General features: G+C 47.1%; 1 protein-coding gene across 1 annotated transcript in view; it reads left to right on the top strand.

Moving 5' to 3' along the window:
• The window catches only part of SUSD1 (sushi domain containing 1), a 143,215-nt gene that overhangs the window by 43,028 nt on the left and 75,868 nt on the right, over positions 1 to 24,319 (top strand). The window contains exons 6-8 of the mRNA XM_055143119.1: positions 5,560 to 5,739; positions 20,323 to 20,420; positions 21,210 to 21,396. Coding sequence (XP_054999094.1) covers positions 5,560 to 5,739; positions 20,323 to 20,420; positions 21,210 to 21,396 — 465 coding nt within the window. The remainder of the gene's footprint in view (positions 1 to 5,559; positions 5,740 to 20,322; positions 20,421 to 21,209; positions 21,397 to 24,319) is intronic.

The following is a 24,319-nucleotide window of genomic DNA, read 5'->3' on the forward strand; positions in this document are numbered from 1 at the left end:
AATTATATCTGTGAGCTCCCTGCTGTGAGAAATTTAGCATATGCTTTATTTTTTTTAATTAAAAATTCTTTTTGGGTATTAGTCTCCCACTCTGATATTCTATATACCATAGATGAGTGCAGTCTTTCTATGTCTGTCTCTCTCTTTCTGACTCATTTCACTCAGCATGAAACTTTTCATGCCCATCCACTTAACTACAAAATTCTTGACTTCCTTTTTTCTAACAGCTGCATAGTATTCCATTGTATAGATGTACCAAAGTTTCCTCAACCAGTCATCCGTTTTGGGGCATTCGGGTTTTTTCCAGATTCTGGCTATTGTAAACAGTGCTGCGATGAACATACATGTGCAGATGTTGTTTCGATTGTACTTTTTTGCCTCTCTGGGATATATTCCCAGCAGTGGTATTGCTGGGTCAAATGGGAGCTCAACCTCTAGTTTTCTGAGAATCGTCCATACTGTTTTCCAAAAGGGCTGAACTAGCCGGCATTCCCACCAGCAGTGTAGAAGGGTCCCTTTCTCCCCACATCCTCTCCAACAGCGGTTAAAGTACCAGGAGGTTGACCCCATGGCTTCGCGGCTGGCCTCACGTTCCGGGGAAAGGGCAACTCAGAGAAGCGATCACCAACTACATTGTAGTCGAAGGCCATGTGGGGGAAGGGAGTTGCGGGCTGAATGAGGGCTAGAGACTGAGCACAGCGGCCACTCAACACCTTTATTGCAAACCACAACAGCTAATTAGAGAGAGAGAACAGAAGGGAATGCCCTGCCACAGTGGCAGGGTGGGGTGGGGCGGAGATGGGAGTGGGGAGGGTGGGAGGGACGCCGGGTTTACGGGTGGTGGAGAATGGGCACTGGTGAAGGGATGGGTTCCCGAACTTTGTATGAGGGAAGTATAAGCACAAAAGTGTATAAATCTGTAACTGTACCCTCACGGTGATTCTCTAATTAAAAATAAATAAATTATAAAAAAAAAAAGGTAAATCAAAGTGCATTCAATAAATCTTACCTACCAAAAAAAAAAATTCTTTTTTTGCGGGGCTGGAGTGATAGCACAGTGGGTAGAGCGTTTGCCTTGCACGGGGCCAACCTGGGTTCGATTCCCAGCATCCCATATGGTCCCCTGAAGCACCGCCAGGAGTGATTCCTGAGTGCAGAGCCAGGAGTAACCCCTGAGCATCGCTGGGTGAGACCCAAAAAGAAAAAAAAATTCTTTTTTGCTTTTGGATCACACCTGGCGATACACAGGAGTTACTCCTGGCTTTACACTCAGGAATTAGTTCTGGCAGTGCTCAGGGGATCATATGGGATACTGGGGATCGAACCCACGTCGGCCACCATGTGCAAGACAAATGCCCTCCCCATTGTACTATCGCTCCAGCCCCAGCATATGCTTTATTTTTTCCCTTAATTCATTGCTCAAATTTTATAAAAATAATTGTGGGTTTTATTTTCAAATTATTATTTTTTTACATTTTTTAGCTTTCAATTCTAGTATCTTTTGTTAATAGTTTTGTTAAACTCTGTGACATTTCTGCACACTTAATGATTTCATGACTTATTGCTAGATCTTTTAATATCTCCTTTTAGTTAATTAATTGTTGTTGTAGGGACCTCACCTGGCAGTGCTCAGTACTTACTCTTGGCTTTGTGCTCAGGGATCACTCTGGTGGTGCTTAGGAAGCCATACGTGATGCTGGGGCACAAACTTAGCTCAGCCATGTGGAAATAAATGCCTTAACTCCTTGTACTGTCTCTCTGGCCCAAGGTTTTTTTAAAAAAGATATTTATTTGGATTGGGTTAGAGCGATAGCACAGTGGTAGGGCAGTCGCCTTTCACCCGGCCGACCCGCGCTCGATTCCTCCGCCCCTCTCGGAGAGCCCAGCAAGCTACCGAGATTATCTCGCCCGCATGGTAGAGCCTGGCAAGCTACCCGTGAGTATTGGATATGCCAAAAACAGTAACAATAAGTCTCTCAATGAGAGACGTTATGGTACCCGCTCGAACAGATGAGCAACAGGATGACAGTGACAGTGATTTATTTGGATTCATTTTTTTTTTTGAACTGGAGGGTTGTTTGTTTGTTTGTTTGTTTGTTTGTTGGTCACACCCAGCGGTGATCAGGGCTGCCTCCTGGTTCTACCCTCAGGAGTCACTCTACACAGGACTTGGGGGCCATCCAGGGTACTGGAGCTTGAGCTTAGGTTGGCTGCGTGCCAGGCAAACACCCTCCCTGTTGTACTATTGCTCCAGCCCCTGCAGTTATTTTTACTTGTTTGAGTTTTAGTCACTCTCAGCAGTGCTTGTGGGTAGCTGTCAGCAGTGCTTGGGGTACCATGTGGTGCCAGGGCTCAAGGCCAGGATCCTGCACATACATACATACCAGCCTTTTGAACTATTTCCCTAGCCTGAAATATTAAAACAATTTTTTTGGAAATTTTATTTTTGGTTTTGGTTTTAAGACCGCGTCTGGCAGTGCTCATGACTTACTCTTGGCTCTGCACTCAGGGACCATTCTTGGCGAGGCTTTGGGCATTGAACCTAGGTCAGCTGTGTGAAATGCAAGTGTCCTACCTGCTGTAGTATGGGTCTGGCCCCTGTTTTGTTTTATTTATTCACATTTATTTAATTTCTATTAAGCTTACTTCAAATTTAATTACTTTCTCTATTTTTGGAGTTCCCATAAACCCTATAGAATAAAATTCTCTATATTTAAAAAAAAATAAACAACATGGTTTACAAAGTTGTTTATAATACAGTTGTTTGAGGCATTCGGTGTTCCAACACCAATCCTACCACCAGTGTGACTTTCCCCAGTGTCCCACCCACCCTCCAAGCCTGCTCCCTGAGGAAGAACAAAATAATAAATTGTAAAGTATATGTGCATTACAACAAAATGGCTAATAGAATTGTTGAAAACTAGTTCAGTAAGAGAAAATTTGTGAAAGTTTTTGTAAGTCACTATTGGGTCATTAAGTCCTTGTCTGAGGGGTTACTAATTGCTTGTTGCTAGTTGATCCTTCTGTGTTATTATTTTTATTTATTGAGCTTGGTTGGCTTCCAGACTATTTCCCCATATAATATGGTGTGCTCCTACCGGGTTGTCAGTATTGTGGAATTTGGAGGTGTCGTGCCGGGGCTGGAGTGATAGCACAGCGGTAGGGCATTCGCCTTTCACGTGGCCAACCTGTGTTCGATTCCTCCGCCCCTCTCCGCCCCAGCAAGCTACCGAGAGTATCGAGCCCGCGCGGCAGAACCTGGCAAGCTATCCGTGGTGTATTGGATATGCCAAAGACAGTAACAATAAGTCTCACAATGAGAGACATTACTGGTGCCCGCTCGAACAAATCGATGAGCAACAAGATGACAGTGACGGTGACAGTGTGTGTTGGCCACATATGTGTTTCAGGAATTCTAGGATCTGTAAAACTGGGCTGATGAGTGTCTGAGGCTTGACTTGGCTTGGATCTCTCCTGAGATCAGTTGTGAAACTGTGGAGCTGGGTCCTTGCTCAGGTGGTCGTGGCTGTGGGATGTGGGTGTGCCTGTTGGAGCTTCAGTGACTGGGGGGAGGCTGCTTCCACCCCCCCACCCCCACACACTCCAAGAACACCCAAAACCTGTGTATCTGGAATTACCCTTTGGTTTGGCATCTCTGCAGATGAAGAGTGGTGAAGCTGGGTCGTGTGCATGGTTGGGGTAACAGCATTTGTGGGGTGGGGTGTGGGTGTGGCTGCAGGTGATTTGGGAACTCAGCCTGCCCCCCTCCTCAGGGTGCCCCGGAGTTTTCAGCCAGAGGACTGGGATACCTGTGAGGTTTTGCAGCTCAGCCTGCATCTCTTCTGAGATTCGTTGGCCCCGATTTTTAAATTTTTTTTTTGGCTTTTTGGGTCACACTCGGCGATGCTCAGGGGTTACTCCTGGCTTTGCACTCAGGAATTACTCCTGGCGGTGCTCAGGGGACCATATGGGATGCTGGGAATCGAACCTGGGTCGGCCGTGTGCAAAGCAAACGCCTTACCCACTGTGCTATTGCTCCAGCCCCCTATTTTTTAATTTTTAAAAGATACTCATATGAATTCTTTTAAATTGTAAAGTGTATGGAAATGAATTTCTTTTGCCCCTCTGTAGTGTTGGCTAGGTCTGAAACGGTAATGTCATTCATATTCCCTTTTCCTATAGATAGTTCTAGATAACTACTCCATTGCTTTCAGGTAGTCAGAATTGCAAAGAAGCATTTGCATATAAATTTTATAATTTCATGTTTTTCTCTCTGCAGTGGGTATTGATATTGTTCTTTGAATGGTGCATGTAATGTTTAGGCTATGCATACTTTCTGCATAATTTTCCTTAAAAAGTTCCAAGTTTTCATTTGGGAGAGTGGTGTGGGGGCCACACTGGTGATGCTCAAGGGTTACTCCTGGCTCTACATTCAGGAATGACTCCCAGCAGTGCTCAGAGGACCATATGGGTTGCTGGGGGCTGAACCTGGGTGTGCCACATGTAAGACAAGCAACCCACCCACTCACTGTATTATCTCTCTGGCCCCAGGTTCAAACTTTTAAAAATATAATTTCATTTACCATTTAATTGGTGACAAAATGCCTAAATAAAAACAGAATAAAAGGCACTAGAAATTTTGAATATTAGAAGCACTTTGAGATGGATTATTTCATTGACCAAAGAACGCTTCACTATGTAAATAAAAAAATCAAACTCACTATTAAATTTTTTAATTGCTTAACAGTTTTTTTTTAAAGTAAAAAGTTCTTTTCTGGAGGGTTCAGAACTGGAAGTAGTTGGGGGCTTCCCAGCATGGTGTTTGTCAGGGAGCTGTGGGGTGCCAGGGATCAAACCTGGGTCTCCCTTTGCATCATTTCTCTGGCCCCTAATGTATAAATTTCATCAAAATGTGACATTCTTTGGGCTAGAGAGTTACTACAGGGGTTAAGGTGCTTGCCTTGCTTGTTGCTGAGCCTGGTTTGATCCCAGCACCAAATATAGTTCCCTGAGCACTGCCAGGGATCACCTCTGAGTACAGGAACAGTTCCTGAGGGACATTGGGTGTGGGATAGCTCTAAGCCCACCCCCGACACACACACACACAAAGTATGAAGTTTTAATTTTTTTATTAAAAAGTTTTTATTATTATATTTTTTGCTTTTTGGGTCATACCCGGTGATGTACATGGGTTACTCCTGGCTCTGCACTCAGGAATTACTCCTGGCAATGCTTGGGGGACCATATGGGAGGCCGGCAATTGAACCCGGGTCGACTTCGTGCAAAGCAAACACCCTACCCGCTATGCTATCGTTCCAGCCCCAAAGTGTGAAGTTTTTAAAAGTCAAACATACCTGTTTCTTTTACTTATGAGTCGTCTTGTTTTACAGACCTTATTTTTAGTAGCTTACATACCTACAGTTGGATCATTGTACGTGGCTTGTGTTGTCCCTTTTCCCATATAAGTGACTCCATCATGACTCAATGTTTGTTTCCAAAATACCGATCACAGGGGAGAAGTTGGGGTCCTCACTGACTCTGTGCTACTTCCCGTTGCAGAGATCAACTGTGGCCATCCTCCTGAAGTGCAGCATGCCTTCCTGGTGAAGAACCACAGCTCCAGCCTAGGTGGTGTGGCTCATTACAGGTGCCAGGAGGGCTTTGAGAGCCCAGCAGGACCCATCACTTCCGTCTGCACAGAGAAAGGCACCTGGAGTGAAAGTCCTCTGACTTGCACAGGTACAGGCTCTGTTCCTGGAGACTCCTGTTACGAGGCAGAGTGTGGGACATGCAACCACTCAGGGGCTATGTCCTCTCTCGCCACGGTCCCTGGCTGTACAGCTGAGCCGGGTGGGTGTGCGGCTTTAGTTTTGTCAGGCAGCTAAATCCTGAAGATCTGGAAGATGAATTGGAAACATAAGTTGGATGGAAAAGTTTCATGCATTCGATTTTTAAAACTCCCGTTAAATCACAGTGATTCCTGTCTCTTCTGCTTGGCTGGCCGAGACATTTTTCTACATGAACCATTTTCCAGGCGGCCATACTTTAATGTTCTAGCTTAGCACATGTTGACAGTTTTATAGGTAGAAGGTATTATGATGAAAGAGGATTTTTTCAGCTGTTTTCAAAATTATGGTAAAATACACCCAGCATAGCATTTAGCATCTTAATCATCTTTAACTATTAAGTAGTCTCACGTGAATTATGTAGCTAATGTCCAGAATTTCTTCATCTTGAAAAACTAGGACTCTGTACTCATGACAACTGTGCCTTCCTGTCCCCCACCTTAATTCTAGCCCCTGGAACTACATTCTACTTCCTGTTCCTATGAGTTTGACAGATTTAGATAACTCTTCAAAGTGAAATCATGCATCATTGTCCTTCTGTGAGGGGCTTATTTCACTTAGCATAGTGAAGTCCAAGATAATCCATATTGTTCCAAATGGCAGGGTTTCCATTTTTAGGGCTGAGTAATGTTCTTCTTATGAATATATCATATTTTGTTTATTCATCCAGTGATTGGCACTTAGGTTATTTCCTCCTTTTAACTATTGTGAAGCATACTTTATGAATATGGGGACACAAATACCTCCTTGAGATCTTGCTTTCAGTTCTTTTGGATCTAGATCCCAAAATGAAATTACTGGTGAGTAGGAGTTTTGAGTTCAATGTTATGTACTAAAAACTATGTCATCACCTAAAAAAAAAATTATTCTGAGTGTTTCTCATCCATAAAAAGAATTAAAGTCTATTTTTTTCTTCAAAGAGAGAATACCATGAAATAATTATCTGTGGGAACATTTTTGAAAAGTTTATAGCACCATACCCATTGTACCTAAATTTCACCCATTTTAACCGTTTTACCCATCTTTTTCAAATAGTTAACCTTGGCTGAGGAAAATATCATGAATCAAAAGTAAAACTTCTGTATGCTTCATTTCACACATCTGCCTCCAAGAAACAAGGTGGTTAAAAAAAAAAACAAGGACTAATTATTTGTGTGTGATGAGTGGCTGTCACATCATTGTATCACTGTCATCCCGTTGCTCATCAATTTGCTCAAGTGGGCACCATTAACGTCTCCATTTGTCCCTGTTGCATTCAGGGTTGAGGGAATGAGGCCCATTATTATTACTGTTTTTGGCACATCGAATACACCACGGGTAACTTATCAGGTTCTGCCATGGGAGATTCTGCATTGCTCTCTTTCAGGAGCTTTGTTTTATAGTCTCTGGATGTTGGCCGTTGATGAGATTACATGGCGCTAGGGGGCAGTTTGTAGGTGTGGCTGCCAAGCTACTGGAAAATGAGGGATCTGGGTGGAGGAAGCCCAATTCCAATCTGAGTAGGCTTGGAGATCTCAGCCCCATCCTGCATACCTAGGTTCCTCTGTCAGTTCCTTCATGCATGAGGCTCATTTGAGCATGTGGAGAGGGCCTAGAGCATGGCTACAACTGCATTCTGGAGGTTTTCAGCTGCCGGGGCTCTGCTTGGGGTGGGGAGGGAAATTCAACCTGCCCCCCTCCGAGAGGCCCCAGTGAAGACAACCTGGCTCGGGGGCAGGATATTCTGCCGGCTGTCACATAGTCTTGAATAACTCTGGAAGTCTGTTTCTAGTAGTTGACTTGCGCGACTCTGAAGACGAACCTCAGGGAGTGGTACCTGAAATACCTGAAGGGAGCTTTGGTTTAAAGGGTCTCTGGCTAGATTTGCAGTAGAGTTGTGACAGCATGTCTTGGCCTTGCCACAGTTTTTCATAGGGATGTCTGGCCTGAGTAAGCAAAACACGTTTGTTTCTGGTGATGATTTTCCATAGAGCAGTAGTTCATAATTATTTTGGATATAGGAATTGGATGAATTCAGCTCATTCGATCAACTCATTTGAGAGCTCTTCCGCATATACTATGTGTGAGGTACTTTGATAAATGCTATCTTCCTGGAATTTATCACCAAGAGTGTAAACAGACCTTTCTCTAAGGAAATTCACACACACACACACACACACACACGAGTTTTACAAATTCATGATATTTATGATTCTGTGAAGTCCTCGAGTAAGACATTTCTGGAGCAGGTGAAGAACTGAGGCTTTGCTGCACCATGCAGTTCCCACCTTCACTCATCTCTAACATGCATCCCTGAGGCTGTCAGCTAGAGTCCAATCAGAACACGAAGGGTAAGCACAGACGGGAACCCACAATCCAGAACTACCTTCTCTCCCGCCGCATGGACTTGCCCACCTTACACTGAGCAGCACAGACAGATCTATTACTGGAGTCAGGGATTCCACAGTCCCAATCTTAATAACTGTGAAACCGGGAAGTGAGAAGAGTCCCCTCTTGTACTAGACTCAGTCATCCCAGCCCCTTCTTGCATCTCTAACAGAGCCACTCTGAGTCACCTGTGAAGTGAGGCAGCTGCCTCTCAGGATGCTGAGCTCAACATGCAAGTGTTGCTGGCCTCCTGCTACCTGTGGAATCAGTTGGTACAAGAGCTGGGCATCGCTTCTGGACCCCAGGCCATTTAATTCATTGCTCAAGCCTCTCTGCCTGCAGCCTTCTGAATTCATGGGGTACAAGGATTAGTCACTACATGAAAAACCAGTGGGTCTGCATGGGGCATAGTAAGCTATTAATTAGCTGATGCTTGTAGAGCACTTTGAAGAACAAACATGTTATGTAACTGCTAATTATAATTACCGTCCTCAGCCTGCCACCTTTCACACAGTCTGCAGCTCCAGCTGCAGCTGTTGCCATGGGTCTGAGCAGGCTTTGATTTAAGGAGAGAAAAGGCATTCTCCCTAAGAGCTGTGATCTCTCTGCAGAGGCCTCTGTGCCCTCAATCAAGATTGGCAGCTAAATTCAATTTCCGCAGATAAAGGGGGTGATTTACATGCTGATTAATTCATGGTGCGGTGCACATGAGATCTCTGGGTGGGTAGGTAGGCGAGGCTTTTGGAAATGTGAGATTGGCTCTGGCTTCTCCTGGCCCCTTCCTGCGTTTCTTCCTCCCACCCCCACCCACCTCCATTTTTTCCCCCCCACTTCAAGTCTCTTTTCTTGCCCCAGCTCCCTCTGTGTGTTTGACATTTCTCTTCCTTGATGCTCACTTTGGGCTTTTGCCTTCACATTCTACTTTTCTGCCTCATCTCCGAATGTCCTCTACCTCTGCTGTTTTCACTACACCCAGCCCATTTTTAAATACTGGGCTCTTCAGCTCCAAACTGAGTGGACTCATTAATCTTTATTAGGATCCTTTTTTGGTTATCTTAAAAATATTGTTTGGAGCCCCCGTTTCTTTGTTAGTAGCATAGATCTGTATGTGATACTAATGGAGTGTGAACTTTGGCACGGTGCTGGGATGCTTTTTTTTTTTAAAGGCCAGTTTGGACTGGAAACTGCAGACAGCTGAGAATTAGGCAACCACTTTCGTGTCTGGAAAAACCCCAGGTGGAAGCTTGATGTTTAGTGAGTTGGTTCACCTCAAGATCAAAGTAGCTGATTCATTCTTGATAAGATGGTTTCTGGCTTTCATTTTGCGCAGGTCATTTGACCTTTTTATGTTTAAAATCGGAGTTAATAATTAAAGGCTGATGCTTACTCCCTGCGTGCTCTTAGGGTAACATCTCTGTGGGACCTCAGGCTGTCTCTGGGCTGGACGGTTCTCTGAGCCCCCCTGCGCTGTCTCGGATGCTGAGTCTGTCTGCCTTCAGGCCCGCTGTTCGTCTCTACCCCGCTGACTTTGTCGCTGGCCCTCCTCATCAGCCCGCTGGGTGGTCACATACTACCAGACACATTTCAGATGGAAAAGAAGGGTCAGCGGAATGCAGGGACACGTTGTCTAAATACCTGTGTGCCTGAAATTTGTTTGAAAATGTGTTTGAGTTTGGGTTTCGAGCATTATAGGGCCTATTACTCTTGAGCACTGGTTTACTCATCTGGTTTTTTTTTTTTTTTTTGAGAGGGCAGTTTGGGCCACGCCCAGCGGTGCTCAGGGCTTCTTCCTGGTTCTGTGCTCTGGGCCACTCCTGGTGGTGCTTGAGAGGAACAGAGGTGGAGTCAGGGATTGAACCTGTCTTGGTTGCCTGCCCTCAAGTGCCTTAGCTGCTGTGTGCTCTCTCTCTGGCCCCGTGTGGCATTCTGAATGCTCATTTCCTGTTGTTTTCAGAAAATCCTGTGAAGGGAGTATTGTTGTTTTCATTTTATAGATGAGTAATTGGAGACTCATAAAAGTGAAGTAACTTTCTCTGGATCTCGCAGTGATTAGCAAATGGGAGAGGTCGGGTTTGAACACAGACATGAGCCCGAAAACCCACAGTCAGTCTCCCCGTGCCAGGCTTTGAATTATTTATATGCTACCCCAAAGGTGTTCACCGCCCCGCCATAAAAGTTTACTTTGTTTTATAAGTTTCTTTAAGCAACTGATGTTTAAAAGTTAATTTTATAGTTAAAAATGTTCAATCCGGGGCTGGAGTGATAGCACAGCGGGTAGGGCATTTGCCTTCCACGCTGCCGACCCAGGTTCAATTCCCAGCATCCCATATGGTCCCCTGAGCACGGCCAGGGGTAATTCCTGAGTACAGAGCCAGGAGTGACCCCTGAGCATCGCTGGGTGTGACCCAAAAAGCAAAAAAAAAAAATGTTCAATCAAGGGCATTTTGAAATATATAAACTGATGCGTTTATTATAGTTCTGTTTCTTTTTCCCCCCTTAATATAGACTAGCCGGGGCAGTGGCTCAAGTGGGCAAACCCAGACCTTATGTGTTCAAGACCCTGGACCCCACGGCCTCCCAAGGGTCTCAGGGTGGTCCCGGGCCCCTGAGTACCACCAGGTATAGTCCCCACAATAATGAGAAACTTCAGTACAAAGCTAATATAAAAATTCATTTGACTCCAAAAATCCTTGTAAAGGGTATAATGCATTTTAGAAACATAACTTTTATTCCCATTGAGGTAATGTTAGCTTACATGACCTCTTCAAGATACATTACCACACCGGGGCTGGAGCAATAGCACAGCGGGTAGGGCGTTTGCCTTGCATGCGGCTGACCCGGTTCGATTCCTAGCATCCCACATGGTCCCCTGAGCACTGCAAGAAGTTATTCCTGAGTACAGAGACAGGAGTTAACCCCTGTGCATCACTGGGTGTGATCCAAAAAGCAAAAACAAAAAACAACCAACCAAACAAACAAGATACATTACCACACCACAGCCATCACCAAAGTACCCATATTCCTCTACCATAGCTCCTGGAAAAGTGCCCCACCTTTGATGTTCTCTCCCCACCTCCCTCTGGTCACCTCAGCTCTGTAGTCTGAGGGTCTTGGTGTGTTTTCATTTGGTTTTATCTGTTCCTTTGAGGAAAGCATAATTTTAAACCATGCTGTTTCCTCCTACTTTATGTGATTATGAAAATTTAAAAGAGAGAAAATGTATGTGGGCTGGAGACAATACAGTGTATAAGGAGCTTACCTCACAGGCAGCTGATTCCTTGCACCACAGATGGTCCTTCAGGTGCCACCAGGAGTGATCCCTGAGCACAGCTGGATGTGGCATCCTCACACCCTCCCTCAAAAAATAAAAACAACAAAAAAAGAAAACATAGCTGCATAATACCATTCTGAAAATGTTTTTTTTTTTTTATAATCCTTGGTAATCCCTTTTGGTAATCCTTGGATGGACATTGCATTTGGGTAAGTAGTTTATGAGTAATATTAAAAGGTAAATCATAATACCTTTAAAATCAGATGCTATTTTAAGCTAGAAATGGCAACTAGCTTGACCATCTGATTAGGTCACTTGAATTTATTCGACCTTTTGCTATTTCCAAAACTAAGGGAAACACTCTAAAATTGGAAACCTAATCCGGTAGTTTACTGGACCAGTCCCTGTCCAGACGGGATTACTGAGAGTTCTTTGCTCTCTGCCTCTTCCTGCTCATCCTCTTCTTCCGCTATAGGAGAGTCGGCACTCAGTGCCCCACGTCACCGGAGCTCTGTACCAAGGTCACAGATGACATCTGATAGCCAAGTTCATGTTCTAGTTTCAATCTCATTTTGCTCAGGCTTTCTTCATCCTTAGGCATTGTTGATGATCTATCTGCCCATCCACCCACTCACCTGACCAATTAACCAAATGACAAATATTTCAGAAATATCGATGGGTCAGAGCACAATAGGCGGGAACAAATGCTTTACAAGCTGGAGGGAGGTTCAGCTTTGATCCCCAGCACTGGATGGCACCCAAGAACTGCCAGGAGCAACCCCAAGCACAGATCAGTAGTAGCTCCTGAGCATCCCCAGACATACATAAGTATAATCCAATATGCAAATATAAATGTCCAAGGCACTGGGTTAGATGCTGTGGGTGGAGAGATAAATCTATTTCTTGCCATCACAGACCTTCCATTTAGGAGAGATGGACATTGAATAATTACAAAATTATTTACTTAATATCTGTGATTAAATGCCACAAAGAAATATTTGGATGCTCCTCGAATACTAAGAAAACACAGGGCTGAAGAGATAGTTCAAGGAGCTGGAGCAGCTGTGTTTTTTGTTTGTTTGTTTGTTTTGCTTTTTGGGTCACATCTGGCGATGCACACACAGGGGTTACTCCTGGCTCTGCACTCAGGAATTACTCCTGGCAGTGCTCAGGGGACCATATGTGATGCTGGGATTCGAACATCTGTACTACTTGCTGTGCTATTGCTCCAGCCTCCTGGAGCAGCTGTTTTATATGTGGGCAGTTTGGGTTCGGTCCTTGGCACTGTTTTGGTCCCTGAATGCCAAGTTGGGAGTAGCCCCTAAACTCCCACCAGGTGTGCTCTAAGTACAGAACAAACCAACTCCCCCCAAACAAGGCGTAATGTCACCTCTGTGTGTGTGCGTGTATGTGTGTGTGTGTGTGTGTGTGTGTGTGTGTGTGTGTGTGTGTGTGTTACCTGCTGAGGATTTGGTTTCCCAAATCTTCTGGGTAGCGCGTGTGGACACTGTGGGGTTCTTCTCTTTTCCAAGTTCAGAGACCCCTAAGTGTCCTAACCTGCTCTGGGCACCCTGTGTTGTGTGAAAGAAGAAAGATTGAGCCCCTGTGCCCCGTAGGTCGGCTTGACGTCCTTATGGGGAGGGTAGTGAGGAGGTTGTGAGGGACGGGGAAGGGAAGGGCACACCATTTTTGTACCACATCCATCGATGCTCTGGGCTTACTCCCGTAGGAATCGCTCAGGAGACCACGTGTCATACCGGGGATTGAACCTGGACCTGCTGTGTGCAAGGCAAGCGCCCTCCCCGCTGCACTGTCTCTCCGCCCCCAAGGGCACACCTTTTGAGGAAGCAGCTGCGCCTTCTGCGGCTTCTCTCCCCTTCACTCTGTCGGCCTCATGCTCCAGCTCCTGCCGTCCTTCCCTGCTGCTCTCTCTCCTTACTTTCTCCTGGGGTGCCGGTGTGGCTGTCACTTGTACCCGTGGTTTTAACCACCACCCACACACAGAGGACTCGCAGGACTTTATCCACCTGAATAGTTATTTGAGAACTCGGATTTAGCAAGTTCCTCACACAATTCAGTTGTCTGTTTCTCTCAGATCCGGTCCACTTCTTCTTGCGTTTCTTATAGGAACGGGAAAAGACCATTTACTTGGACTCTCAGCTCGAAGACTGGCAGTCAGCCTTCTCTCCTGTCCTTCCTGTTGCTTCTCCTTCGAGCTTGTCTCAGGGACTCCAGTGCCCTGGTGTCGTCAGTTTACCTCCTTGCTGAGGCGCATCCTCAGTGCTAGGGTTTGACAGGTCTGGTTGGGACACCTGACTTTCACTGTCACCAGCACACCCCCTCTGGCAGTTTCCTTACTTCCCTTGGATCAGTCGAGTGGACAAGGCAGTAGCTAGCTCATGCGTTTCTTTGGAAGACTAAATAAACTCTACAGTTATAACATTATGCATAGTGCCCAGACCATAGCGACAACCCAGATTTTTTGATTATTATGACTTTTATGATTGTTTTTTTAAGGCTGCTATGAAATTGAGGTCAAGTTTACTGTGTGAATTGGGTTTGGGGTCCACACCTGGCAGTACTCAGAGGCTACTTCTGCCTCAGTGCTCAGGATTTTTATTTTTCCATTGGTGCTCAGGAACTAAGTGGTGCTGGGAATTGGACCCATGACTTCCACATGCAAAGCATTTCCTCTAGCCTCCTGAGCTGTCTCTCAGCCTCTCTGACCTATATTTATTTATTTAATTGAACCACTGTGAGATGCACAGTTACAAAGTTGTTTTTATGATTGGGTTTCAATGTTCAAAAACCCTTCCCTTCACCAGGTGATGTATATTTCCCACCTCCAATGTCCCCAGTTTCTCTCCCAACACCCCCCTTAAGCCCCAGTCTACTTCTATGGCAGACACTTCTATTTTTTTTTAACTTTTTAAAATTTTATTCAATCACTGTGAGATAGTTACAAGCTTTCATGTTTGGGTTACAATCTCACAATGATCAAACACCCATCCCTCCACCAGTGCACATTCCCCACCACCAATATTCCGGGTATACCCCCCCTTTCCCACCCTCCCCCTGCCTCTATGGCAGACAATATTCCCCATACTCTCTACTTTTGGGCATTATAGCTTGCAACACAGACACTGAGAGGTCATCATGTTTGGTCCATTATCTACTTTTGGCATGCATCTCCCATCCCGACTGATTCCTCCAGCCATCATTTTCTTAGTGATCCCTTCTCTATTCCATCTGCCTTCTCCCCTCTGCTCATGAAGCAGTCTTTCAGCTATGGGGCAATCCCCCTGGCCCTTGCTTGTATCTACTGTCCTTAGGTGTCAGCCTCATGTGATGTTATTTTATACTCCACAAATGAGTGCAGTCCCTCTGTCTGTCCTTCTCTTTGTGACTCATTTCACTTAGTATGATACTCTCCATGTTTATCCATTTATAAGCAAGTTTCATAACTTCATCTCTCCTAACAGTTGCATAGTATTCCTTTATGTAGATGTACCAAAGTTTCTTTAACCAGTCATCTGTTTTAGGGCACTCGGGTTGTTTCCATATTTTGGCTATTGTGAACAGTGCCAGCAGACACTTTCTCTCTCTCTTTTTCCTTTTGTGCATTATGGCTTGCAATACAGGTACTGAATGGTTATCATGTACATGTCTTTACCTCCTTCCAGCACCCAGTTCTTGTCCAGAGTAATCATTTCAGAACTATCATTGTCATGGGGTCTGGTTTACTTGTAAGATTTCTTAGCACTGGCATGTTGCAGTCTGAGAAATACAGGTTCGTCTACTTTCCCTGTGCCCTCATCTGTTCGTGTAGAAGAAGTGTCTCCTCAGAATGCACCTTTTCTTCTTCTTCTTTTTTTTTTTTTTTGCTTTTTGGGTCACACCTGGCAATGCTCAGGGGTTACTCCTGGCTCTGCACTCAGGAATCACTCCCGGTGGTTTTCAGGGGACCATATGGGATGCTGGGAATCGAACCCGGGTCGGCCGCGTGCAAGGCAAATGTCCTATCCGCTGTGCTATCACTCCAGCCCCCACCTTTACTTTCTTAAAAGCATTGTTCCCATCGTTTTCCTGCGTTCGCCCCCCCCCCCCCCCATTGCTGGCAGAGTGAGCCAGTGCTTGTCTGCGTTTCCCTAGGCCGGCCAGAGCCCCTCCTTAGCCTCACTGCCCACCCCTGTCACGTGACCCTGACCCACCACTCAGGGCTGCTGCGTCTCACGGCCCCAGGTGTGCGTGTCCTCATCTTCCGCAGGGACAGGCAGCCCCCTTCCTGCCAAGGGCCATTTGGATGTTTATGACATCACTCTTGGGCCATCAGTAGCGGCACTTGGGCCACAGGCTGCTTGACAAGCAGCGTCCATGTACCAGGGCCAGACCACATGCTTTCCTTCTGCGGCCCTGGGGCTGGTCTTTCACCATGGGGCCACACCCGCGTAACACCTGCTGCCCTGGGGCCTGCAGTGAGAGTTTCTGGTGACTTTCTCTGCTTCCCGGTCACCCGCTCTGTTGCGCTTTGCTCTAATACTGACGAGCTTGTTGTTTACCAGCTCGTATCTTCTCCCTCCACTGGACAACATGTTCCCAAGGAAAGGAGTTATGTTCTGATCACAGCTTGGGGCCCAGCATGGTAGTGATGCTTGGCTTTCAGCAGTCACGCAGTTCCTGGTGAAGGGTGCATAACCACGCCCCCTTTCCTCTTTAAAACTCCCCCTGAGTCAGGTGTTTTTTTTTTTTTCTTTTTGGGTCACACTGGGCAATGCTCAGGAATTACTCCTGGCCGTGCTCGGGGGACCATATGGGATGCTGGGAATTGAACCCCGGTTGGCCGCGTGCAAGGCAAACACCCTACCCGCTGTGCTATCTCTCCAGCCCCTGAGTCAATTTTAAAGAGAACGTGCAGAGATGTTTTTAATCACAAGACTTCTCGGTTTAGGACAAAGTCTTTCAAGCTTCCAACTCCCGCTCCCCCCACCCCCCGCCTTTTTTTTTTAAAGGGTAGTGTTCATGTGCTTGTTTTATTTCTTTTTGTTTATTTCTCTTTGGTTTTAGGGCCACACCCAGTGATGCTCAGGGCTTACCCCTGGCTCTACATTCAGGAATTACTCCTAGGTGACCATATAGGATGCTGGGGATTAAACCTGGGTTGGCTGCATGCAAGGCAAGCACTCTATCCACTGTAACTCCAAGCCTATTTTGAAATATTTTCATTTTATTTTTAATTTAGTCATTGTGTGAAATTACTTTCAGGCATACAATGTTTCAATACTGAACTCTTCACCCCTGTCTGCTTCCTTCCACCAGTGCTGCAGCCCCATAGATTTCATTTCTGGTATGTTTTCTTTGAGGTTTTGGCTCTCTGCTCAGGAGAGACCCCTGGTGGCCTTGGGAAACCTTCTGCAGCGATTTGAATCGGGGCTGGTTGCATGCAAGGCAGGCACCTTAACTCTTGCACTATCTCTTGACCCTCTGTTTTTAAGGACGTCTTTCCATTTCTGATCTGTGGACACCTGCAAGGAAGAGTAACCAAATTTCATTAACTGCTGCTTAGGAGGCAATATCTGACATCTCTATAATCAGATCTGGCCTCCATCTGTGCAGGGAGCATGGCACAGGCTGGAGACAGATGGTATTTTGAGATATCATTTGCAGTTGTCATAGTGAATGGGGAAAGAGGAAGGGTGGGGAAGGAAACTTTTATGTCTATCTCCTTCCTGGTCTCTCTTTGGGCTTAAAGGGGCCCCAGGTGAGAAGGGCCTTTGCTTTACTGGCACCTCAGCGAGAAGATGAGGGGTGTGATACTTCCTTTTCCTACTTCACCATGTGGGGAGAATCAGAGGGATGTGTGTGCGGTCAAAGGTCAGAACTCAAGGACTTTGAGGGGCAGCGGAGAATGAAGGGGCAGGAATACTGGTGGCTTATTTAGATTCTATAAAGATTGGTGCCAGGGACTGGGGCACTGACTCAAAGGGCTGGAGTGTGTGATTTGCACAGGAGGGTCCAGGGTTGATCTCCTGTTGGGAGCGCCACATGGTCTCCTGGGCATCAGTGGTCCCCTGAATACCACTGGGAACGGTTTCCAAGCACCACACTAGAATGGCCCCTGTATGCTGCTGCCCCCAAACCAGAATAGTATCTTTGTGACTGGATGCTTGTCTCTGCAATTTGTAGGGTATCCATTTCCACAGTGAAATCTCTTTGATTTCAAATGTTCTTTTCCTCTGAGGCGAAATACTGCCGTATTTCAAACCCAGGAATGGTTTGGCCACTAATTTTCAACCCATTTTCCGCAGCTGGACCAGGGGTTGAACACCTCTGCTGTAGATTTCCAAGGTGATCCTTTGGTGTTTCTGCAAGAGTTTGCCTATCTTCCTCTCTCTGCTTCTACTCATTCTGACTCCTTTATAGTGGACCAGTTTTGTGGGGCACAAAATCTCCAGCAATGAGGCTGTAGGGTGCGTTAGTAGACATAAAATCTTCTTGTGCAAGAAGGGATTAGTAAGTGAAGGCTTGTGTAAGGGTGATTTTGGTCCTGAGCACAGGAGAACGGCGCCTGCCACAGACACTTCTTAAAAATCAGGCACTCTTTCCCTCTTGGAGGCTGTGATGAGAATTGCTTGAAGGGAGGCAGAGGAACTGAGTGGAGGACAACCATGTCTTTGCAAGAGGAAAGTGACCACCACTGCTTGAGGGGAGTCTAACTTGGGGAGACAGCGCGCGGGGCAGAGAGCTTGTATGTGTTCCGCCGCAGCGGGGACTATATATTCTGGAGCGCCAAGGTGGGTGAGGCCGGGAGGGATGGAAGGAAGCCTTGTTGCCAGCTGTGCCACAGCTGGAGTGAAAGGGTTTTTGTGGAGCTGCTCCTCCAGGGAAAGAAAGGGAGGGCTCACCTCCGGGCCCCTGGGCGTCTGCTCCCTTGCATCACCAGATTTGGTTGTGGCAATCCCAAGCGGGATGTCCCAGAATGAGACCAGCCTCAATCACGCTGTCAAAGCCCATCTCAGCTCGGAACAAGAAACACTGAGCTGGAGAGGGTCAACGGAACCCACTGGAGGTGGCTGATTCCCTGGAAATGCTCAGCTTGGGCTGTGGGATAGTCTTGTTTGGGGCAATGAGGATTCTGCCCTCTGGGAAGGAGAGGATTTCGCTTCCGCCTCCAGACAATTTTTTTTTTTTTCAGTGCAAAGTTATTTATTTTATTGAATCACCGTGAGCTTTGCTTACAAAGCTTTCATGTTTGAGTTTCAGTCATACAGTGATCACCCATCCCTCCACCAGTGTATGTTCTCCACACCAATGTCCCCAGGTCCCTCCTCCCCTCTACCCACCTCCCCCTGCCTCTATGGCAGACAATGTCCCTCTTTCTCTCTACTTACGGGTATTATGGTTCTGCAGACAATTTTTATTTCTTTTGAAGCTACTATAGATGAAGTTTTTTTTTTTCTTCTTGTTTTGGGGTCACATTTGCCAGTGCTCAGGGCTCTGCTGGCTCTGTATTCCTGGCTTACTTACTCCTGGTTCTGCACTCACAAATCACTCCTGGCAGTGCTTGGAGGACCTTATGGGATGCTGGGGATTGAACCTGGGTCAGCGCATGCAAGCCAAGCACCCTACCTCCTGTACTGTCTCTCCATCCCTAGATTAAATTATTTTCTTAAATATATTTCTAGATTTTTTTTAATGTGCAGAGATACTTGATTTTGTATATTGACTTTTTATACTGAAACCTGTAGTTCTGACAGTTTTTGGGTGAATTTCTTGGGATATATATATATACATATATATATATATATATATTTGCATTTTTGGTCACACCTGGTGATGCTCAGGGGTTACTCCTGGCTCTGCACTCAGGAATTACTCCTGATGGTGCTCAGGGGACCATATGGGATGCTGGGGATCAGACCCGGGTCAGCCGCATGCAAGGCAAATGCCCTCTCTGCTGTACTATCACTCCAGCCCCTTGGGATATTTTTTTAAAATAAGAACATATATTATCTACAAGTAATAGATAGCCTAACTTATCAGGAGGGAATTTGATTTTATGTGGAGGAGAAGCTGGATCTTTGCCCTTTCTCCATCTGAATGGCTTCCTAGGAGACCCAACATTTTTCAGGGAACCAAGACCCTCGTATGAGTTTCTGCCTGGCCACCTCCTACATGGCATCCATGCAGAAGACTCTAGAGGCAGAAGCAAGACATGGGTGCACTTCCCAGAGATCAGCACTGCATGGTTTCCATGATGGGTAACCCCAGAAGTAACAGGACCACTTGGAGAACGTGTTTCATTCCCCCTCTCAGGCTGCTCCTGAGGCGGGCCCGAGAGCTGGTGTTCCCCTCTTCCCTCCGGAGGCCAGAAGTGGCCCAGAAGCAGTATTCTGCAGCTGAAGGGACAGAGCAAGGACAGGAAGCCGGAAGTAGGCTTCACCCTTGTGGCTGCAGGGCAGACGCAGGGCCTGGCTGTGGCCTGCTGCCAGCCCGCATGAACGGAGCACCAGTGGCACCCAGTGGCCCGGCAGTCCGACCACAGAATTCTCTAGACACAAGTGGGCTCTTCCCCGCCTTCTCCTCCCCCCCCGCCCCCACTGAGTCAGGTCACAGCTCTGGCTCACCCGATGAAGATGAAGATTAATTCTCCAGGGGATCGAACAGGTAGCTCGCTCCGCCTCCTTCCATTTCCCCAGGTCAGCACATGAATGGGCATTCGCAGAACCAGCTAAGTCCTGCGCCCCAAAGGCGTCCACCTCAAGTGTTTTCCAAAGCCCGGAGATACATTTTGTGAGTGGCTTCTCTTCCCTCCGACCCTTTCTTCTTTTTCTATTTTAGAAATAATCACAAAAATCAGCGACCTCTCCGTGTTTAATAAGACCTGTGTGAGGTGGCAAGTAAACCCAGGCAGCCTGCCGTCCAGGACGACGTACGTGGTAAGTGCAGTGGCCTGCGCTTTCCTGCCTGGACACAGAGCCTCTCGGCCAGTGGCTTCCCTGTCCAGCTGTCCTTTTGAAACGGGAACAGAAATTTTAAGATGCCTGGATTGTTTGGGTTTACATTTTGTGTTTAATATGTTTGTCGTTTGACTCTGTGTGTGTGTGTGTGTGTGTGTGTGTGTGTTTGTGTGTGTGTGTGTGTGTGGTGGGGGGTATGAATTTGCATTCAATCTGTCACTGTCGCTTGTGTTCAAGTGCCTGGTTTCACTTCCCCAGAGAGCGAGCGAGCCTGGAAGCATCTGGGATGGGAGGAAGCAGGTAGTCCCCAGCGGGGGCCGCCTCCGTCACTGGTGGCGGGCTCGCTCACAGTGTCAGTCTTTATGTCTCACAATGTCAGTCACTCATGCCTATTTTGGGGAGGGTGGATACTGGCGATGCTCGGGGGCGTTACTCTTATCTCTGCTCAGAAATTACTCTTGGGGGTGGGTTAGGGGGCTCAGAGGGGGTTATACAAGCTGCCGGGGGTTGAACCCGGATCAGCCGTGTGCAAGGCAAGAGCTTTACCCTTGCGTGGTGATATCACTCCAGCCTCCACATTTTTGATGACTGGGATGAACTGACTTATCTGCAGAGAGCTGGCGGCAGAGATTTCTGTTACTCGACTTTCCCCAGAAGGATGAGTTGCGGGGCCAGAGAAACCGCGGGAGAGCCAGACTCAGTGTCAGACAGTCTCTCGGTTCTAACTGGAGTCGCCGTGGATTCTCTTGCCTTGTTCCCCTCTCCCAGATCCACATCAAAGGACAACAGCTGGACCCTCAGGACTTGCCACACGAGGAGACCGTCACCTTGACCACCGACAGCAGGACCCCAGCAGTGTGCCTGGCTCTGCAGCAGGCCACCAACTACACCGTGAGCATTACCACTGCCCCTCCCAGACGCTCAGTGCCAGCCGTCATTGGGTTCGAGACAGCTGGTAGGTGGAGGGGAAGTGGCGTTTCCTCTTAGAAAATGCCCAGTACAGGACGGGGGGGGCGGGGGTGCATGTGCTTCAGATCAACTAGGTGGGGCCAAGGGCCAGGGGCCAGGGGGCCGGGGTGGGGTTTCACGGTTGTTTTCCGAGATTTGCAGCCAGAGCCCTGCGAGAGCGCCCAGGGTGAGAACCAGAGCAGGGACAGGAGGAGCCATCCCGGACCCACTGACAGTCACTGAGTGGGCCCTGCTCTGCCAATTGCTCTGCAGGGGAGGCCCTTGTCCAAGTGCCCGGCGCTAGGAGCATGTTGGAACACCCAGTGACGAGAGTCCCCAGATATCCTCGCTGTGAAGGACAGTTCAGTAGGGAGAGCCTTCTCTCCCTCCGAACTAGGAGAGGAGCAGCTAGGAGGCTCACCCAGCAGCCTTCTCTCTTTCTGGGCTGGGGACCAGCATCAAGGCTCTCGGGGCCTCGGGGGAGCCCAGCCAAGCATGACCCAGCAGGCGGAGGGCGGAGCCCCATTGCTGGAGGGGCAAGGGTGCGGGTGAGAAGAAGCAGGCATGAAAGAGCATGACGCCTCGCCACACAGAGCTAGCATGCCAACGTTGACTGTATCAGTGTGACAGTTACAAAAAAAGGATTTTTTTTCTCTTTTCCTAATTCTGGTTATCAGATGGCAGGACTTGAAATCCCTGAGAAGCAAACCCGGAGAAGGCAGGGGTGTCGTTGCTTATTGTGAGGGAGCCGGAGTCATTCTTAACTAGCAGTTTGGTGTTCCAACTTGAGAAAAGAGACCTCAAACGGGTTCGAAGGGCAGAGAGGGGCCCAGTGGACGATGGTGGAAGGGCACGGGCACTTCACTGATGTGTGTGGGAACTGGTACCCCTAAAACGTATTCGGTCTTGGGGCTGGAGTGATAGCACAATGGGTAGGGCGTTTGCCTTGCACGCGGCCGACCCGGGTTCGATTCCCAGCATCCCATATGGTCCCCTGAGCACCGCTAGGGGTAATTCCTGAGTGCAGAGCCAGGAGTGACCCCTGTGCATCGCCAGGTGTGATACCCCCCCAAAAAAAAATCAAAAATAAAATAAAATTTAAAAAAATCTAAAAAAAAAGTATGCGGTCTTGAAAACTAATTTAAAAACAATAAAACAAGGAAAGAAACAGACCTCAGCCATCTGTTGTCGACCTCCAGGTCCCGAGACATGCCGTGGATCTGACAGAAACAATAGTAAAGTCACGATATCTTTCCCCTTGAGTTTTGGGCTTCACTAAGTAGAACTGGGGGGCTCCTCCCAGCCAGGGGCTGCACTCACTCTTGGTAGACGGCCTGCAGGATCCCCCCGGGTTCCAGTAAAGTATGCAGTCCGGCCCTGTGAGCTCTTCCCTGGGTCCCAAGACCACTCGGTGTTTCTGGGTTTTGTTTTTGTTGGGGGCCACACCCAGCAGAGCTCAGGGCTTGCTCCTGGCTCTGCACTCCAGGACGGGTCTTGGCAGGACTCAGGCAACCTTATGGGGTTCAGGGTCCAAATTCCAGTTGGCTGCGTGCAAGGAAAAGGCCTTTCCACTGTATTATCTCTCTGACTCAAAGACCACTAGTTTTTTTTTTTTAACTTTTTAATTGAATCACTGTGAGATACACCCTTACAAACTGTTCGTGATTGGATTACAGTCATACAGTATTCCAACACCCGTCCCTCCACCAGTGTATCTCCCATTACTAGTATCCCCAGGTTCCCTTCCATCACTCCCCCACCCCCTGCCCCCTGCCTGTCTCTATGTCTCTATGGCAGGCGCTTTTCTTCTCTCTCTCTCTCTCTCTCTTTCTCTCTCTCTCTCTCTCTCTCTCTCTCTCTCTCTCTCTCTCTCTCTCTCTCTCCCCCTTTTGGGCATTGAAGACCACTAGTTATTTTTTTTTGGGGGGGGGGGGGTCACTGGCAATGCACAGGGGTTACTCCTGGCTTTGCACTCAGGAATCACTCCTGGCGGTGCTCAGGGAACCATATGGGATGCTGGGAATCGAACCTGGGTCGACTGCATGTAAGGCAAATGCCCTACCTGCTGCACTATCGCTCCAGCCCCCAGACCACTAGTTTTAACTAGATAAAACCATGGTAAAATTACACTAATGACTTCCTTAGGTACTTGATAAACAAAAGAAAATCATTTCTAAGTAAATAGTATGCAAGGAAATATGGCGTAAGATCAATACAATAACTTATTAGAGAAACTTGTATGAAATTGATAGTAAACTGACATTAATTTCTTAGGAAGCTGTCTTCTTTAAAATATCATCCCAAGAAAAATGAACAAAACAGCTCCTCCCAGGGCTGGAGCAATAGCACAGGGCCTAAGGTGCTTGCCTTGCCCGAGGACGACGCTAGCTCGATCCTTGGCACTCTGGTGTCACATGGTCCTCAAGCACCCCTGGGAGTGACCCCTGAGCACAGAGCCTAGAGTACCCTCTGAGCACTGGTACCACTAGGTATGACCTAAACACAGCCCTCTTTCTCTGGGAGGAAAAATCATCCAAGGTAAAAACAATAAGTGAAAATCATCCCAGAACATCAAATCCATCCGTCACTGTGCAAAAAAGGACAACTTCTTACTAATATCACATTATTTCCTCTTGGAGGAAATTTCCATTGAGAATACTTGATTTGAGGCCTGATTGATATGGTTTTGCATATTAATTTAGCCTTGAGGAGTTATGGGTGAGTTTTAGAATGTCTTCAGGACCTTTTCCTCACTCCAAATTAGATTAAATGTGCAAGTTAATCTAGTGAAAATTGGAATTTCTCTTGGGTCACTGCCCCAATTGAGAACAAGGTATGGTTTTCTAACATTTGTTTTCTATTTTAACTTTGTCTCCCTGCTTAGTTTTGCATGCCTATAAACTCATCATTCTCTTCTTCGGGGTTCTGCA

The sequence above is a fragment of the Sorex araneus genome, chromosome 1 (assembly GCF_027595985.1).
Source record: "Sorex araneus isolate mSorAra2 chromosome 1, mSorAra2.pri, whole genome shotgun sequence".
NCBI classification, from domain to species: Eukaryota; Metazoa; Chordata; class Mammalia; order Eulipotyphla; family Soricidae; genus Sorex; species Sorex araneus.